This window comes from Entelurus aequoreus, linkage group LG03 (assembly GCF_033978785.1).
Source record: "Entelurus aequoreus isolate RoL-2023_Sb linkage group LG03, RoL_Eaeq_v1.1, whole genome shotgun sequence".
Classification (NCBI taxonomy): Eukaryota; Metazoa; Chordata; class Actinopteri; order Syngnathiformes; family Syngnathidae; genus Entelurus; species Entelurus aequoreus.
In genome coordinates, this window is record NC_084733.1 from 82327138 (window position 1) to 82347498 (window position 20361).

Here is a 20361-nt window from a genome sequence, read left to right on the forward strand (position 1 = left end):
TTTTGTGTGACTTTTTTGTGTGTGCTTTACACACAACAACAACAACAACATCAACACACACACAAAAAGATTAGCTCAGGGGTATTCAAACTTTTTGACTTGGGGGCATATATATATATACACACATACTGTATATATATATATATATATATATATATATATATATATATATATATATATATATATATATATATATATATATATATATATATATCGTATTTTTCGGATTATAAATCGCAGTTTTTTTCATAGTTTGACCGGGGGTGCGATTTATCGTCTGGAGCGATTTATGTGTGAAATTATTAACACGTTACCGTAAAATATCAAATAATATTATTTATCTCATTCACGTAAGAGACTAGACGTTAACATACCAGGCACGTTCTCAGTTGGTTATTTATGCGTCATATAACGTACACTTATTCAGCCTGTTGTTCACTATTCTTTATTTATTTTAAATTGCCTTTCAAATGTCTATTCTTGGTGTTGGCTTTTATCAAATAAATTTCCCCCAAAAATGCGACTTATACTCCAGTGCGACTTATATATGTTTTTTTCCTTCTTTATTATGCATTTTCGGCCGGTGCGATGTATACTCCGGAGCGATTTATACACCGAAAAATATGGTATATATATATATATATAAATATATATATATATATATACATACAGTAAATGTGTGTACGTATCATATGAATATAATGGATATATAATTAATATAATTGGATATTAAGAGTATGTGAAAGTTCGACTACTGCCTTGTTTACTTCCGTGACGACCTCCTCAAAGTTTTGTAATCAATCAGAAATTCCAAGCAGCTAAAATGTGTCAAACATGGAGAAGTGTGGAGAGCGTTTTTCCCATCATGCTTTGCGATGGATTTAAAAGGGTGTAGTTTAGAATTTTTTTTTTTAGTATCCACAAAGTTCAGTGAGCATGCTTGTTGACATTTTGTGATGGTTGTTTTTTTTTCTTCCCCCCACCATGACTAGGGAAGGTTGTTTGCATCGGGTCATACAAGTAAATGCTGTGCTTCATTCCACTCAAGACATAATTAAAGGTCATTGACCCCAAAAAATCTCATGATGTCCACTAGATGTTGACAAATATACAAAATTTAAGTCGTCAGACTTTTAAAATTATGAATGCAATCTCCATGCGGGTAACAAAAGTATTGTTGAAAGAGATTATTCTAGATTATACCTAATGTCATGACTGGTTTTATTGATTATTGACTATTTTATTGATTATGGGACAAGCAGTAGAAAACAGATGGATGGTACTTTTTCGTCACTTATTGTTTGTCTTTGGTACACTAATGTGTATATTTTAGGCCATTGGTTCTTTGTTTTATTTTTGCAAAAAAAAATAAAAATACATTTTTATATTGCTCTTTTTATCTTTGGTATGAACATTATTATGTAAAGTCGAAGTTATTTATTTTTTTTTTTTGGTTCTTTGTTGTTGCCATTTTTGTATTACAATATTTTATTATTTGATCATGTTGTACTGCATTGTAATCTTTTGTTTTGTGTGATGTTTTTTTGCCTGGACCCCAGGAAGAATAGTCTCCACTGCGGTGTAGACTAATGGGGATCCTTAATAAACTAAACTAAACTAAATTCGTAATTAATTTAACGACGTCTCACGGGCCAATTTCAAGACGTCGGCGGGCCGCACTTGGTATTGACACCCCTGGCTTAGTTGTGGTGCAGGAAAACCAAGTGGGTTTTTTTTGACACGGATGACAACATTATAACGTGTTTAGTGATATTTGTTAGCATCAAAAAAATATCCTTAATCGTATTAATAAAGTAGATTAATAAATAAGCTAATTAGCGTAGCTATCTTGATAACGCTGGCAAACATTGCTGAACAACAAATCCTGAGACAACATCTGAAATAATAACAACTGCAGACATGAATTGTAGATGCGACTAATATTTGTCGCAGGAAATCAACTGCAAACAAACTTATCCTTTTTCTCATTAGCGCCACGATCAGAGCAGCACTCGTTATGTCAATCAAATACGTGAGCTAGCTATGCACCAATACAACCGACTTTGTCTTTCACCGCTTAATGTTTAATTTGTGGACCCCTCAGATGTAAAGACATGATGTGCCTGCAATATTTTCTTCTCTAAATACCGTGAGTGTCGAATAAAGTGAGCTGGCAGTAACCTCTTGGTCATGATAAATAGTTGAAATATTAAAAAAATATTTTTCTTCATTATGTTAAAATCTACTCTACTAATGATATATTATTGGGCACTTGTCTATATGCTGCTGCATCTTTGTGGCTGTTTTGACGTAGCTCTTTGCACACTATTTGCAAATGTACACCGCCTTTCCGCCTACATTGGTTGGGGTGAAACGTCTCCACACATCAGACGGTGTACGTGGCATTATTCTGTTTGTATTTATTCATTCTTGTAAACCACTAACGCAATGCCACACGCAGATATAAATAGTCAGCTAAACAATTGGAGTAGTCTTTAAAAATATTTGACTGATGGACAAATGAATAGAAATAGGCTGGATGAATAAACGAACACTCAATCAGCAATCCTACATTCTTGTATGACAACAGAATGGCGAGCAGAACCGAAGGCAGAGGAAACTACACCTTTTGATTTAGTGTTTGCGAGTTGAACTTTACAGATCACAAAAAAGGTCAATTCGGATCGCTAACGTTGTTAGCATAAATGAATGGGATTTAATATAGAGAAAATGAGCATCACGGCTAACGGAGAAATATTTTCGCTTCGTTGTGAGACTGTGGTGGTACATAAACCTAGCTAGCTAGAGATATTGGCCCCAAAATCATTTAAGAAGTACAGGAACAGCTAACTAGCTTGAGTGGAAGTCTGCTGGAGTAGTCTGCAGTCATACAATAACAAGCAATTACACCTCTATTACACTTAAATACCATAGATCAAATATATTTACCCCAGTAATATCATCAAAACTTACCTGACTGGATGAAGTCCTTGGGCTCAAATACTAGTGTGGCCTCAATAGCCCTGCTGTAGTGTGTAGCATGCTGGGAATGATCTGTGCATGTGTTGGAAGAATGCACTGCACATGTGATGGAGGAATGCACAGTGCAGGGTTGAAATTCTACTGAATTTGCATTAAATCAGTTTTTTTTTTAGCTAATAATCATGCTGCAAGATCTAGCATGTTGCATTCAATGTTTATTCCCATTAATTCCCATGGAAAGTTTCCAACTTTGAATATTCCCGGAATTTTGCAACCCTACACAATGTTCCGCTTCCTGTTTGAGATGGACGACACCTGTGTGTGACACCAGTGTGTGACACCATGTTGCAATTCCTGTTTGAGATGGGTTACATATGTGACACAATGTTCCACTTCCTGCTCAGCAACTTCACAACACACTGAAGAGGAACATCACCCCGTGTGTGTGTGTGTGTGTGTGCACTTGTTTCACCATCCTTGTGTGGACATACACTTGACAAACCATCCTTTCTGTGAGGACCTTTTGACTTGTGAGGATATTTGCCTGGTCCTCACAACTACAGAAGTAAAACATTTTTTTTTACTTTGTGTGTTTTGCATTCTGAAGTGAGGTTGCAACTCTCTACTCCCATCTAGTGCTAGATATTTTTTTTTCATCATTCTAGCTATAGTGGAAAGGGGGGCCCTCACAACCTACTAACCAAACGTGGGTCCACACAAAGTAGGCAAGACATATATGTGTGTGTGTGTGTGTGTCACAAGCCTCCTCAATAAACATTATTGTAACCGTAAGACTGAAAAGAGGAAAAAGAAGAAGAGAGAGGAAAAAAAGGAGAAGACAAATAATAAGAAGAAGAAGAAGAAGGAAAAAAAAGGAAAAGAGGGAAAACAAGGAGGAGATAAAAAGAAAAAAGAAAGAAAATGAAGAAGAATCAAAATAAAATCAAGAAAACAAAGAGATAAAGAAGAGTAGAAAAATGGACTTACATCAAAGATTTTTTCCAAGTAGAGTTCATCATTGATGGAATCACGAAGGATGTCTTGATTGAGTCGTATGAATGTGATGTAGGTGTCTGCCATGTCCATTCCTGCTTTCTGGAACACACATTACAACTTATTATTATTATATTGAAATATATTTTTTAATTTCAAATGTGCATAAAAACAAGAGCAAGCCTGATCCGATACAGTGCTATAGCCTTAACAGCCATTATAACAAAATGAAAACAATGGAGAATAAAAAATGAAAACAAATGAGCATTGGACTTTCTTTATTTTTATTTTTTACATATTTGAAAAGGAGTGAGAAGAAGTTTACACTTATTATAAATTAATAATTAATATTACATTGTTATTATACACTACATTCACATTATTATATTACGCTGTTATTACACTACATCAATATTATATTAAGATTGTGTGGTATGAATGTGACGTAGGTAACACGCATCACAACTTATTTAAGGCCTACTGAAAGCCACTACTACCGACCACGCAGTCTGATAGTTTATATATCAATGATGAAATCTTAACATTGCAACACATGCCAATACGGCCGGGTTAACTTATAAAGTGCAATTTTAAATTTCCCGGGAAATATCCGGCTGAAAACGTCTCGGTATGATGACGTTTGCGCGTGACGTCACGGATTGTGCGGAAGTATTGGGACACCATTGTGTCCCAATACAAACAGCGTCTGTTTTCATCGCAAAATTCCACAGTATTCTGGACATCTGTGTTGGTGAATCTTTTGCAATTTGTTTAATGAACAATGAAGACTGCAAAGAAGAAAGTTGTAGGTGGGAAGCGGTGTATTAGCGGCTGGCTGCAGCAACACAACCAGGAGGACTTTGACATGGATAGCAGATGCGCTATCCGACGCTAGCCGCCGACCGCACCGATGATCGGGTGAAGTCCTTCGTCGTGCCGTCGATCGCTGGAACGCAGGTGAGCACGGGTGTTGATGAGCAGATGAGGGCTGGCGTAGGTGGAGAGCTAATGTTTTTAGCATAGCTCTGTCGAGGTCCCGTAGCTAAGTTAGCTTTAATGGCGTCGTGAGCAACAGCATAGCTAGGCTTCGCCAGGCGGGACAGCATTAACCGTGTAGTTACATGTCCAGGGTTTGGTTCGGTGTCTCCTGATAGTAGTATTGTTGATCTTCTGTCTATCCTTCCAGTCAGGGGCATGTTTCTTCTGTTTCTATCCGCAGTTAAGCACGATGCTATCACGTTAGCTCCGAAGCTAAAGTGCTTCGCCGATGTATTGTCGTGGAGATAAAAGTCACTGTGAATGTCCATTTCGCGTTCTCGACTCTCATTTTCAAGAGGATATAGTATCCGAGGTGGTTTAAAATACAAATCCGTGATCCACAATAGAAAAAGGAGAACGTGTGGAATCCAATGAGCCAGCTTGTACCTAAGTTACGGTCAGAGCGAAAAAAGATACATCCTGGCATCCTGCACTGCACTCTAATCCTTCACTCTCACGTTCCTCATTCACAAATCTTTCATCCTCGCTCAAATTAATGGGGTAATCGTCGCTTTCTCGTTCCGAATCGCTCTCGCTGCTGGTGTAAACAATGTGCAGATGTGAGGCGCTCCACAACCTGTGACGTCACGCTACTTCCGGTACAGGCAAGGCTTTTTTTATCAGCGACCAAAAGTTGCGAACTTTATCGTCGATGTTCTCTACTAAATCCTTTCAGCAAAAATATGGCAGTATCGCGAAATAATCAAGTATGACACATAGAATGGATCTGCTATCCCCGTTTAAATAAGAACATTTCATTTCAGTAGGCCTTTAAGGGAAGAGTACAGACATTGGTGCAGACATGTGGATGACACCAAGAATCAGAAAGCGAGAAGTGCGAGCCTTTTACCAAGCACATGAATTCAGTGGACAAAAACATCAAGTACACACGTCAGGACGTCAAAGACAGGAAGTTGCCTTTTTTTGGACTGTGACGTCCACATTGGAGAGGACCCACACATACCGATCAATACCTACTTTTTGACTCACACCACCCGCTGCAGGCCTGGGCAATTATTTTGACTCGGGGGCCACATTTAAAGAAACTAATGTGTCTGGGGGCCGGTATATCTATTTGTAGGAACACCAATACAAAACCTCACAATAATGTCTGATTGAATGCTAAAAACGTTGTGACAGACCGCCTTCAAAAACGTAATGGAATTTTACATTTTTCTATGAACGATAAAACACTGAATATTGACAAAATATGAACGTCACACCCCCTTTCGATCGACATATTTTACAATCAAGTGAAAGGCAACAACAATGCAACAAACAGTGAAATATGAACGCGAAGGGTACAAAATAAACCCACCTACTATCTGATATATCACTAAGCTTTTGAACTTTGTTGTCACACACTATAGTACTACACAACATTGTTGTCACACTCTGTAGTACTACACAACACTGTAGTGACACATTATAGTACTACTTGTCCCACTCTGTAATACTACACAACACTGTTGCGACACATAGTACTACACAACACTGTTGCCACACATTATAGTACTACACAACACTGTTGCCACACATTATAGTACTACACAACACTGTTGTCACACACCATAGTACTACACGACAGTGTTGTCACACACTGTAGTACTACACAACATTGTTGTCACACACTATAGTACTACACAACATTGTTGTCACACTATAGTACTACACAACAGTGTTGTCACACACTATAGTACTACACAACATTGTTGTCACACACTATAGTACTACACAACATTGTTGTCACACACTATAGTACTACACAACATTGTTGTCACACACTATAGTCCTACACAACATTGTTGTCACACACTATAGTCCTACACAACATTGTTGTCACACACTATAGTACTACACAACATTGTTGTCACACACTATAGTACTACACAACATTGTTGTCACACACTATAGTACTACACAACATTGTTGTCACACTCTATAGTACTACACAATACTGTTGTCACACACTATAGTACTACACAATACTGTTGTCACACTCTATAGTACTACACAATACTGTTGTCACACACTATAGTACTACACAATACCGTTGTCACACACTATAGTACTACACAACATTGTTGTCACACACTATAGTACTACACGACATTGTTGTCACACACTATAGTACTACACAATACTGTTGTCACACACTATAGTACTACACAACAGTGTTGTCACACACTAGAGTACTACACAAAATTGTTGTCACACTCTGTGGTACTACACAACACTGTTGTCACACTCTAAGGTACTACACAACACTGTTGTCACATACTATAGTACTACACAACACTGTTGTCACACTCTGTAGTACTACACAACACTGTTGTCACACTCTATAGTACTACACGACAGTGTTGTCACACTCTGTAGTATTACACAACAGTGTTGTCACAATACACTATAGTACTACAAAACATTGTTGTCACACTCTATAGTACTACACAACACTGTTGTCACACACTATAGTACTACACAACACTGTAGTCACACTCTGTAGTACTACACAACATTGTTGTCACACTCTATAGTACTACACAACACTGTTGTCACTCTATGGTACTACACAACAGTGTTGTCACACTCTGTAGTATTACACAACAGTGTTGTCACAATACACTATAGTACTACAAAACATTGTCACACTCTATAGTATTACACAACACTGTTGTCACACTGTAGTACTCATAACATTGTTGTCACACACTGTAACACTACACAACAGTGTTGTCACACACTATAGTACTACACAACATTGTTGTCACACTCTATAGTACTACACAACAGTGTTTTGAGTGTGAGGACAGCAGCAAGTGTGTGTGTCAGTGTGAGGACAGCAGCAAGTGTGTGTGTCAGTGTGAGGACAGCAGCAAGTGTGTGTCAGTGTGAGAACAGCAGCAAGTGTGTGTCAGTGTGAGGACAGCAGCAAGTGTGTGTCAGTGTGAGGACAGCAGCAAGTGTGTGTCAGTGTGAGGACAGCAGCAAGTGTGTGTCAGTGTGAGGACAGCAGCAAGTGTGTGTCAGTGTGAGGACAGCAGCAAGTGTGTGTCAGTGTGAGGACAGCAGCAAGGGTGTGTCAGTGTGAGGACAGCAGCAAGTGTGTGTGTCAGTGTGAGGACAGCAGCAAGTGTGTGTGTCAGTGTGAGGACAGCAGCAAGGGTGTGTCAGTGTGAGGACAGCAGCAAGTGTGTGTCAGTGTGAGGACAGCAGCAAGGGTGTGTCAGTGTGAGGACAGCAGCAAGTGTGTGTCAGTGTGAGGACAGCAGCAAGTGTGTGTGTCAGTGTGAGGACAGCAGCAAGTGTGTGTCAGTGTGAGGACAGCAGCAAGTGTGTGTCAGTGTGAGAACAGCAGCAAGTGTGTGTCAGTGTGAGGACAGCAGCAAGTGTGTGTCAGTGTGAGGACAGCAGCAAGTGTGTGTGTCAGTGTGAGGACAGCAGCAAGTGTGTGTGTCAGTGTGAGGACAGCAGCAAGTGTGTGTGTCAGTGTGAGGACAGCAGCAAGTGTGTGTCAGTGTGAGGACAGCAGCAAGTGTGTGTCAGTGTGAGGACAGCAGCAAGTGTGTGTCAGTGTGAGGACAGCAGCAAGTGTGTGTGTCAGTGTGAGGACAGCAGCAAGTGTGTGTGTCAGTGTGAGGACAGCAGCAAGTGTGTGTGTCAGTGTGAGGACAGCAGCAAGTGTGTGTCAGTGTGAGGACAGCAGCAAGTGTGTGTGTCAGTGTGAGGACAGCAGCAAGTGTGTGTGTCAGTGTGAGGACAGCAGCAAGTGTGTGTCAGTGTGAGGACAGCAGCAAGTGTGTGTCAGTGTGAGGACAGCAGCAAGTGTGTGTGTCAGTGTGAGGACAGCAGCAAGTGTGTGTCAGTGTGAGGACAGCAGCAAGTGTGTGTGTCAGTGTGAGGACAGCAGCAAGTGTGTGTGTCAGTGTGAGGACAGCAGCAAGTGTGTGTGTCAGTGTGAGGACAGCAGCAAGTGTGTGTCAGTGTGAGGACAGCAGCAAGTGTGTGTGTCAGTGTGAGGACAGCAGCAAGTGTGTGTGTCAGTGTGAGGACAGCAGCAAGTGTGTGTCAGCCATGATGCAACAGACTAACAGGAAGTGACACGTGAGGGCAGTCAGGCGGCTGTAATGCAGACAGACCAGCAGGCAGCAAGACAGGCGTGTTGCGGAGGTTAAAGTGGGGTCACATGACCGCGGGGGAAGAGTGAGTGAGCAGGTGTGTGTGTGTGTGTGTGTGTGTGTGTGAGATGGACATCAGTGTGTCCTACAGAGGACGGGTGCGTGCTGCACATGAGGACTGTCAAGTCTTCAAAGACACTTTGAGGTCAGCAAGTTCTCCTCCTATCATCTTCATCAAACATGGCCGCTGCAGGACCGTCTCTTCCCACCCATGACCCCAAACAGCCTGCCGGGACTCGAACCCAAACACACTGTCCAACTTTAGCATAGTTCCTTTCCCCCCCGCTCCATTGTGAGCATCTTCTGGTGGCAGCGTGTCAAAGAAAAGGAAAGCCTTCACACTTGAAAGCTGGACTGTTGTGACCATCACGGAGGATAGAGATGTCTTCTTTGAGCAGCATAGTGGTGTCATTACTCAGGTGATGTTTTTAATGAGACCAAAAGTGCTCATTTGCATAATCTAAAGGTTGGCAGGTCGGAAGACAAAGTGTCATCAAAGTCTTTGAATACGGTATTTTATTATTGTATTACTGCATTTCAATATTTTATTACTGTATTTTATTATTGTATTACTATATTTTCTATTTTATTACTGTATTTCAATATTTTATTTATGTATTTTATTATTTTACTGTATTTTATTATTGTATTCATGTATTTTCTATTTTATTACTGTATTTCAATATTTTATTACTGTATTTTATTATTTTACTGTATTTTATTATTGCATTTTATTATTTTACTGTACTTTACTATTGTATTTTTATTGTATTACTGTATTTCAAAATGTTATTACTGTATTTTTTATTTTACCATATTTTATTTTGTATTACCATATGTTTTATTTTATTACTGTATTTTATTATTTTACTGTACTTTATTATTGAATGTTTATTGTATTACTGTATTTCAACATGTTATTACTGTATTTTTTAATTTACCAAATTGTATTTTTGTATTACTGTATGTTTTATTTTATAACTATTTCAATAATTACTGTATTTTATTATTTTACTGTATTTTATCATTATCAACTGTATTTTTATTTAATTACTGTATTTCCATATTTTATTACCATATTTTATTATTTTACCATATTTTATTATTTTACCATATTTTATTATTGCATTACAGCATTGTATTATTTTATTACTGTATTTCAATATTTTATTGCTGTATTTGAGTACTGTATTTTATTATTATATTACAATATTTCACTGTTGTATTTTATTATGATTTTATTTTGTAACTGTGTGTGATGTCCTCCATCAGTTCCACAACACTGCAGCAATGTAACACACATGCAACAATGTAACAAACATTCAACAACGTAACAAACATGCAACAACATAAACATACAACAATGAAACATGCAACATAAAACACAACAATGAAACACACATACAACAAAGTAACAAACATACGACAATGAAACAAACATGCAACAATGAAACAAAAATACAACAATGAAAAGAACATCCGACAACACAAACATACAACAATGTAACAAACAGAAGAAAATAAGCATACAACAATGACACAGACATACGACAACGTAACAAACATGCAACTACATAAACATACAACAATGAAACATGCAACAACATAAAAACACAACAATGACATACAACAACGTAACATACAAAAATAAAACAAACATGCAACAATAAAACAAAATACAATAATGAAACAAACATACAACAATGTAACAAACTTGCAACAATGTAACAAACATACAACAATGAAACACAAAACAATGTAACAAACATGCAACAACGTAACAAACATACAACAATGAAACAAACATACAACAATGAAACAAAAATGCAACAATGAAAAAAACATACAGCAATGAAACAAAAATACAATAATGAAACAACCATACAACAATGTAGCAAACTTGCAACAACGTAACAAACACACAACAATGTAACAAACATGCAACAACGTAACAAACATACAATGAAAAAAACATACAACAATGTAACAAACAGAAGAAAATAAGCATACAACAATGACACAAATATACAACAACGTAACAAACATGCAACAACATAAACATACAACAATGAAACATGCAACAACATACAAACACAACAATAAAAACACACAACAACGTAACATACGACATTGAAAAAAAACATTCAACAATGAAACAAAAATGCAACAATGAAAAAAACATACAACAATGAAACAAAAATACAATAATGAAACAAACTTACAACAATGTAACAAACATACAACAATGAAACACACAACAATGTAACAAACATGCAACAACGTAACAAAAATACAACAATGAAACAAAAATGCAACAATGAAAAAACATACAATGTAACAAACAGAAGAAAATAAGCATACAACAATGACACAAACATACAACAACGTAACAAACAGGCAACAACATAAACATACAACAATGAAACATGCAACAACATAAAAACAACAATGAAACACACATACAACAATGAAACAAAAATACAACAATGAAAAGAACATCCAACAACACAAACATACAGCAATGTAACAAACAGAAAAAAATAAGCATACAACAATGACACAAACATACAACAACGTAACAAACATGCAACAGCTTAAACATACAACAATGAAACATGCAACGACATAAAAACACAACAATGACATACAACAACGTAACATACGACAATGAAACAAACATGCAACAATAAAACAAAATACAATAATGAAACAAACATACAACAATGTAACAAACTTGCAACTACGTAACAAACATACAACAATGAAACACAAAACAATGTAACAAACATGCAACAACATAACAAACATGCAACAATGAAACAAACATACAATGTAACAAACATACAATGTAACAAGCATACAACAATGTAACCTACAAAAACGTAAAAAACATACAACAACGTAACAAACATAACAATGAAACAACATACAACAATGAAACAAAGATGCAACAATGAAACAAACATACAACAATGAAACAAAGATGCAACAATGAAACAAACATACAATGTAACAAACGTACAACAATGTGACATACAAAAACGTAACAAACATACAACAACGTAACAAACATAATGAAACAACATACAACAATGAAACAAACATACAACAATGAAACAAACATGCAGCAATGTAACAAAAATGACAATGTATCACACAACAACGTAACAAACATAATGAAACAACATACAACAATGAAACAAACATGCAACAATGAAACAAACATACAACAATGAAACAAACATGCAGCAATGTAACAAACATGACAATGTATCACACAACAACGTAACAAACATGCAGCAATGTAACATAATGTATCACACAACACCCATGCAGCCATCCATTCTCTACCGCTTGTCCCGTTCGGGGTCGCGGGGGGTGCTGGAGCCTATCTCAGCTGCATTCGGGCGGAAGGCGGGGTACACAACAACTTAACAAAAAAACAACAACGGACTAAACATTGTGCATGTAAATGCAGGGAGTCAATCCAACAACAACAACAATGTTGTGTAATTCCATCATATTCATGTGGTCTACACAACACTCAGGTACGTGCACACACATGTATCAGCACAAATGTGGATGATGTCGCACGACAACACTCAATTACATGTGTGTGTGTGTGTGTGTGTGTGTCATCTGAGATGCTAAAGCTCATCCCGCCCCTCCAGGCTGAGTGTCAGTCTTCTTCACAGGTGTCGCCTCACGTTGACGAGGTGCCAAAGATGTGTGGCAGGTGGGAGACGAGGGCACAACTTCCGCCCGCATCAACAACATCCCTGATAGTCTACCGCAGCGTTTCTCAAAGTGTGGGGCGCGCCCCACTGGTGGGGAATAGAGACATGACAGGTGGGGCGCGAGGAACGGGAGGAAATTTCACTTTAAATATATTTATTTATTATTATATTCTTAGATTTTTTTTTTACTATGCTTTCATTTTCTATACACACTGTAAATAACTTTGTGATTCTGTCTGTGAAATCCACTATATAAATAAATGTAAAAAACTTATTTTTCCTGTAGGCTTTAAATTTCTAGGTAGGAGCGAAAGTTTGACAGACATAGCAACTAATGGGGGCGGGGCTAAGCGGAACAAACTTTTGCGGGGATGGGTAGCAGGCTAAGAGTGGCAGTGTCAAGCCTGCAACCCCGATTTGAAAAGCTGTGCAGTGCAAAACAGGCTCATTGCTGGAGTACTGTAAAACTCATGTTCACTTGCCCTGTCTTGCCAAATGCATAGCTCCTCCTTTTTTTTTTTTTTCAAAGATTGCAAAGTGGCACTTTTATTTTATTTATTATTGAACTTGATGCAAGTTATTTGATTTATTTTTGAACTTGATGCAAGGTATAACATTTTTATTTGATTTATTATTGAACTTGATGCAAGTTATAACACTTTTTTTGATTTATTATTGAACTTGATGCAAGTTATTTTATTTATTATTGAACTTGATGCAAGTTATAACACTTTTATTTGATTTATTATTGAACTTGATGCAAGTTATAACACTTTTATTTGATTTATTATTGAACTTGATGCAAGTTATAACACTTTTGTTTGATTTATTATTGAACTTGATGCAAGTTATAACACTTTTGTTTGATTTATTATTGAACTTGATGCAAGTTATAACACTTTTGTTTGATTTATTATTGAACTTGATGCAAGTTATAACACTTTTATTTGATTTATTATTGAACTTGATGCAAGTTATAACACTTTTTTTGATTTATTATTGAACTTGATGCAAGTTATTTTATTTATTATTGAACTTGATGCAAGTTATAACACTTTTGTTTTATTTATTACTGAACTTGATGCAAGTTATTTTATTTATTATTGAACTTGATGCAAGTTATACCACAGCTGCACAGTTATTTTATTTATTATTGAACTTGATGTTATTTTATGTTATTGAGTTTGAATGTATACAACTTGATGTTACTTGATGTTCAATAAATTTGAAAATGTTAAGCTTGGCATTAGCGTTCTGTTGGGGCGATGGGGGCAGGTGGGGCTTGAAAACTCCCCCTTGTAAAAAGTGGGGGATGACAAAAAAAGTTTGAGAACCACTCGTCTACCTTCCACATGTCAACCAATACGGTGCCTCTACCTGGGACTCCATACCGGTACTCAACTCCATGGTACCAATTCCTGGTAGAGTTGACGAAAATTACTTTTTTTCTCTCCACACCTGTGATTCTATGTGAAGCTGTACTTGGTAGTACCCACAGAATTACTTCAGTACCTATAAAACAAGGGTATCCAAACTGCGGTCCACCGTCGTGTTCAGTTTGGCCCGCTAAACGTCACAGGTCCATCTTAATTTACATATCTGACGGTATGATTGATGCATCTCTGCTGCCATCTTGTGGACAACGTGAGCAGTTCAGGTTGATGACCATGAATTGTATTTTGAAGTGTACACAGAACAGCATTTTTATATATGACCCAATCCAAACAACACACATTAGGGCTGGGCAATTAACCAAATAGTGATGTCAATTATGGCTTCTCAGGATTATGAAAATATAACAATTGGGAAAAAAGTTTCCGGCGCTTGTGACTGTCAAACGGATGAGGAGTGAACGAGTGAAAAAAAGACGTCTACTAGAAGTTTGGGACGTCACCATGGTTACTACTTTTTATTTGACACAGCGCTACTTAAAGGCCTACTGAAAGCCACTACTACCGACCACGCAGTCTGATAGTTTATATATCAATGATGAAATCTTAACATTATAACACATGCCAATACCCATCCATCCATCTTCAACCGCTTATCCGGAATCGGGTCGCGGGGACAGCAGCTCCAGCAGAGACCCCCAGACTTCCCTCTCCAGAGCAACATTTGCGACTTCCTCCTGGGGAATCCCGAAGCGTTCCCAGGCCAGAGAGGAGATGTAATCCCCCCATCTGGTCCTTGGCCTGCCGCGGGGCCTCCTCCCAGTGGGACGTGCATTTTAAATTTGCCGCTAAACTTCCGGTTCGAAACGCCTCTGAGGATGACGTATGCGCGTGACGTAGCCCGGCGAACACGGGTATGCCTTCCACATTGAAGCCAATACGAAAAAGCTCTGTTTTCATTTCATAATTCCACAGTATTCTGGACATCTGTGTTCGTGAATCTGTTGCAATCATGTTCATTGCATTATGGAGAAAGAAGCTGAGCAAGCAAAGAAGAAAGTTGTCGGTGCGAAATGGACGTATTTTTCGAACGTAGTCAGCCACAACAGTACACAGCCGGCGCTTCTTTGTTTACATTCCCGAAAGATGCAGTCAAGATGGAAGAACTCGGATAACAGAGACTCTAACCAGGAGGACTTTTGACTTGGATACACAGACGCCTGTAGAGAACTGGGACAACACAGACTCTTACCAGGATTACTTTGATTTGGATGACAAAGACGCAGACGTGCTACTGTGAGTATGCAGCTTTGGCTTCTAAACATTTGATCGCTTGACCGTATGTGCGCAACTTTTTTTTGCGTATGTACGTAACTTTTTAAAAATATATAAGCTTTATGAACCTTGGGTTAGGTGAACGGTCTTTTGGGCTGAGTGATTGTGTGTGTTGATCAGGTGTTTGAATTGTATTGGCGTGTTCTATGGAGCTAGGAGCTAGCGTAGGAGCTAGGAGCTAGCATAACACGTACCGTACCGTACGTGCGCGTCACGTACGTAACTTTTTAAAAATATATAAGCTTTATGAACCTTGCGTTAGGTGAACGGTCTTTTGGGCTGAGTGATTGTGTGTGTTGATCAGGTGTTTGAATTGTATTGGCGTGTTCTATGGAGCTAGGAGCTAGCAGAGGAGCTAGGAGCTAGCATAACAAACACGCAGGTGTTTTTATGCAGGATTAATTTGTGGCATATTAAATATAAGCCTGGTTGTGTTGTGGCTAATAGAGTATATATATGTCTTGTGTTTATTTACTGTTGTAGTCATTCCCAGCTGAATATCAGGTCACCCCCGGCTCTCACAGCATCTTCCCTATCTGAATAGCTTCAACTCCCCACTAGTCCTTCACTTGCACTTTACTCATCCACAAATCTTTCATCCTCGCTCAAATTAATGGGGAAATTGTCGCTTTCTCGGTCCGAATCTCTCTCACTTCATGCGGCCATCATTGTAAACAATAGGGAACTTTGCGTATATGTTCAACTGACTACGTCACGCTACTTCCGGTAGGGGCAAGCCTTTTTTTTATCAGATACCAAAAGTTGCAATCTTTATCGTCGTTGTTCTATACTAAATCCTTTCAGCAAAAATATGGCAATATCGCGAAATGATCAAGTATGACACATAGAATAGATCTGCTATCCCCGTTTAAATAAAAAAAATTCATTTCAGTAGACCTTTAATAATCACTAAACTCAACACACACACGCACACACACGTTTCTTGTCACGCTGTAACAAAATCTTCCTAAATGTTTCAAGCGTGTCATTCGCACACCAAACACTCGGTGAAAGTTTGAGCGTGAGAACGTCGGCGAGAACCAAACGACACCTCGGCCCGGCGCACCTGCCACCTGAACCTTGTCGTGACAAGCGGCAGGGGGGGGGCGTGGCCTTGCAGTGGCACCGCCCCACCCCCATCAGCCCACCTGGAGAAGAAGCTTAGCCGACTCGGGTTGCCGGCACACAAAAGAGCCGGAGGCCGAGGGGGCGGCCACTTTGCCCTCTAAAAGCTGGAAGTCTGGAGTGGGCGTGGCCAGGTGGCGGCGGATTAGGACGGTTACGTGAGGCTGCTGTCAGCTGCTTAATGACGGAGCACTCAGCTCACCTGGTGTGTGTGTGTGCCTTTGCAGATCACATTTCCTGATATTAAGCGCACATTATGCTTGGGAATAAAAAGAAGCTTACGGGCACTTCCACGTATTTGCCGGCGGCTTTCACCTTTGGACGGAGACCACAAGAAGAAGAAGAAGAAGAAGAAGAAGACAGGAAGTGAGTTCAGACGGCTACTAAATGATCAGTGTGCCTGCAAGAAGAAGAAAAAGAAGAGTAGTCACCGTGAAGGAGAGGACGGAGGAGAAGAAGGTGCCTTGGTCGTATCTGGACAGTTTGGACAGAACGCCATCGAGGACCGCCGACAACTACAACACACAAAAATACACAAAAGTATGACTTTGTTGTTACATGTGTGCTACACAACATGTAGACACTAGTTACACAACATGGACAAATACACTCAGTCACTTGGACTGCCATTTGACTTTCTGATCATCATCTCATCCATTTACAGTATCTATAAAGTCTATTATTTCTATAACCTACTCTATTGACATTATGATGGACGTTCTTGTGCTGATACATTTGCTGCCATCTCTTGTTCCTCACATGGGTCCATGTGACCACTCATTTTTTACAACACATGTTTATCATGATGCTGCATATAAGGTTTGGAGCCAAACTGCTCATTTGCAAGCCCAGTCCCTGGTCCCTAATGATAAAGTTAACACACACACAACACAGTTCCTTAAAAAACTTTCTTAGTTGGGAAGTTATTTACAATGTATTTATTCCCCCAACATGAATTATTAGCATGAAAAAAGGAAAATTATATATAAAATCAAGTACCAACAAACATTATGGCCTAAAAATCAACATAATTTTTTGTATTTACTATTTATTTTTCTAAATTATTTTCTATTATAATTTATTACTATATATATATATATATATATATATATATATATATATATATATATATATATATATATATATATATATATATATATATATATACACACACACACACACACCTATATACACACACACACATATTTATATGGGGTATTGTTGAATAACTACATCTGTAAAATTATTAATATTGACATTTGAAATTAACACCGAGGAAGAATGATACAACAAACATTATGGCCAGATTTCAAAAATATATATTTCTTAAATATTTATTTATTATTCCTTTTTTTTTATTTATTGTTTTTTTTCCTCCTTTTTTTTTTTTAATACTAAAAAAGCAAACCAACAACACTTATGTCCTATTTGGCTTTGTGGTATTGGAAAATAACTACATCTGTAAAATAACAATATTGACATTAAAAAAAAAATTTTTTTTTAAAATGGAAAAAAAAAAAACATTATAGCCAAAATACAACTTTGTTTGTTTTTTAATTTTTTTTATTCATTTAAAAATGTTTTTTATTCATTCTTGTGGAAAAAAAACAACACACTTTTCTGTACCATTTGGCTTTGAGGCATTATTTTAATTTTAATACATTTGTATTAAAAAATACAATTAATAATTACATAATAGATTAAAAACAAACTTTATGAGTAAAATACAACAACTTTATTAGTATTTTTTTTTTTGGATCAAATTTAAATGTTTTATTTATTAAAAAACCCAACTAATTACATAATGGGGTAACAACAAACATTATGGGCAAAATACAACTACTTTATTAGTATATATTTTAATTTGATCAAACTTAAATGTTTTATTTATTTAAAACAAAATACATAATTGAGTAGGAACAAACATTATGGGTAAAATACAACAACTTTCTTAGTATTTATTTTAATTCTATCAAATTTAAATGTTTTATTGAAAATAAATACATAATAGTGTACGAAAAAACCTTGTGGGTAAAATACAAGTACTGTATTAGTATTTAGTATTTATTTTAATTTTATCAAATGCAACCATTTTATTTATTTAAAAAATACATAATAGAGTAAAAACAAACATTATTGGTAAAATACAACTACTTTCTTAGGATTTATTTTTATTTTATCAAATTTAAACGTTTTATTTATTTTAAAAAAACATACACAATGGAATAAAAACAAACATTATGGGTAAACTACAACTACTTTCTTAATATTTAGTATTTATTTTTATTTGATCAAAGTTAAATGTTTTATTTATTTAAAAAAAAATCATAATAAAGTAAGAACAAACATGGGTAAAATACAACTACTTTCTTAGTATTTATTTTTATTTGATCAAATTTAAATGTTTTATTTATTTCAAAAAATCATAATAACGTAAGAACCAACATGGGGAAAATACAACTACTTTCTTAGTATTTAGTATTTATTTTTATTTTATCAAATTTAAATGTTTTATTTATTTAAAAAAAATCATAATAAAGTAAGAACAAACATGGGTAAAATACAACTACTTTCTTAGTATTTATTTTATTTGATCAAATTTAAAAGTTTTATATATTTAAAAAAAAATACACAATAGAATAAGAACAAACATTATGGGTAAACTACAACTACTTTAATATTTAGTATTTATTTTTATTTTATCAAATTTAAATGTTTTATTTATTTAAAAAAATCTGAGACCAATCTGTTAGCGGTTCCAAGAGTAAACTCAAATCAAGGGAGATCATCATTCAGTCACTATGCAACACATAGCTGGAATAAACTTCCTGAAGATGTCAGACTCTCCCCAACTCTCACTACTTTTAAAACTAGACTGAAGACTTTTATGTTCACCTTAGCTTTCAGCTAAATCTTTTAATCTTTTAACTTTTAACGTCTGCACTGTTTTTATTTTTATTGTCTGCATTTTAATTTTGCTTTTATTTTCTTTCATTTCACTTTGTTGTCTGTGAAGCACTTTGAGTCTGCCTTGTGTATGAAAAGCGCTATACAAATAAAGTTGCCTTGCCTTGCCTTGCCTATAAAGTAAGAACAAACATGGGTAAAATACAACTACTTTCTTAGTATTTATTTTTATTTTATAACATTTAAATGTTTTATTTATTTAAAAAATATATATATAATAGAGTAAGAACAAACATCATGGGTAAAATACAACTACTTTCTTAGTATTTATGTTTCTTTTATCAAATTTAAAAATGTTATTTATTTTTAAAAAAAATACACAACGGAGTAAGAACAAACATTATGGGTAAACTACAACTACTTTCTTAATATTAAGTATTTTATTTTATTTTATCAAATTTAAAAGTTTTATTTATTTTTTAAAAATCATAATAAAATGAGAACAAACATGGGAAATATACAACTACTTTCTTGGTATTTATTTTTATTTTATCACATTTAAATGTTTTATTAATTAAAAAAAATACATAATACAGTAAGAACAAACATGGGTAAAATACAACTACTTTCTTAATATTTATTTTATTTTATCACATTTAAATGTTTTATTTATTT

At 36.3% G+C, this 20361-nt stretch overlaps 1 protein-coding gene across 5 annotated transcripts in view; it reads right to left on the reverse strand.

The window, feature by feature from the left end:
• Positions 1-20361, reverse strand: part of LOC133646968 (calcium-dependent secretion activator 2-like) — a 133510-nt gene that overhangs the window by 13295 nt on the left and 99854 nt on the right. For 3 of the 5 annotated variants that reach the window (XM_062042956.1, XM_062042953.1, XM_062042951.1), the window contains 3 exons: positions 17211-17294; positions 17062-17094; positions 3970-4077 (listed from right to left, as the gene is read on the reverse strand). In XM_062042956.1, coding sequence (XP_061898940.1) covers positions 3970-4077; positions 17062-17094; positions 17211-17294 — 225 coding nt within the window. The remainder of the gene's footprint in view (positions 1-3969; positions 4078-17061; positions 17095-17210; positions 17295-20361) is intronic. The other 2 variants (XM_062042955.1, XM_062042954.1) reach the window with 1 other exon arrangement.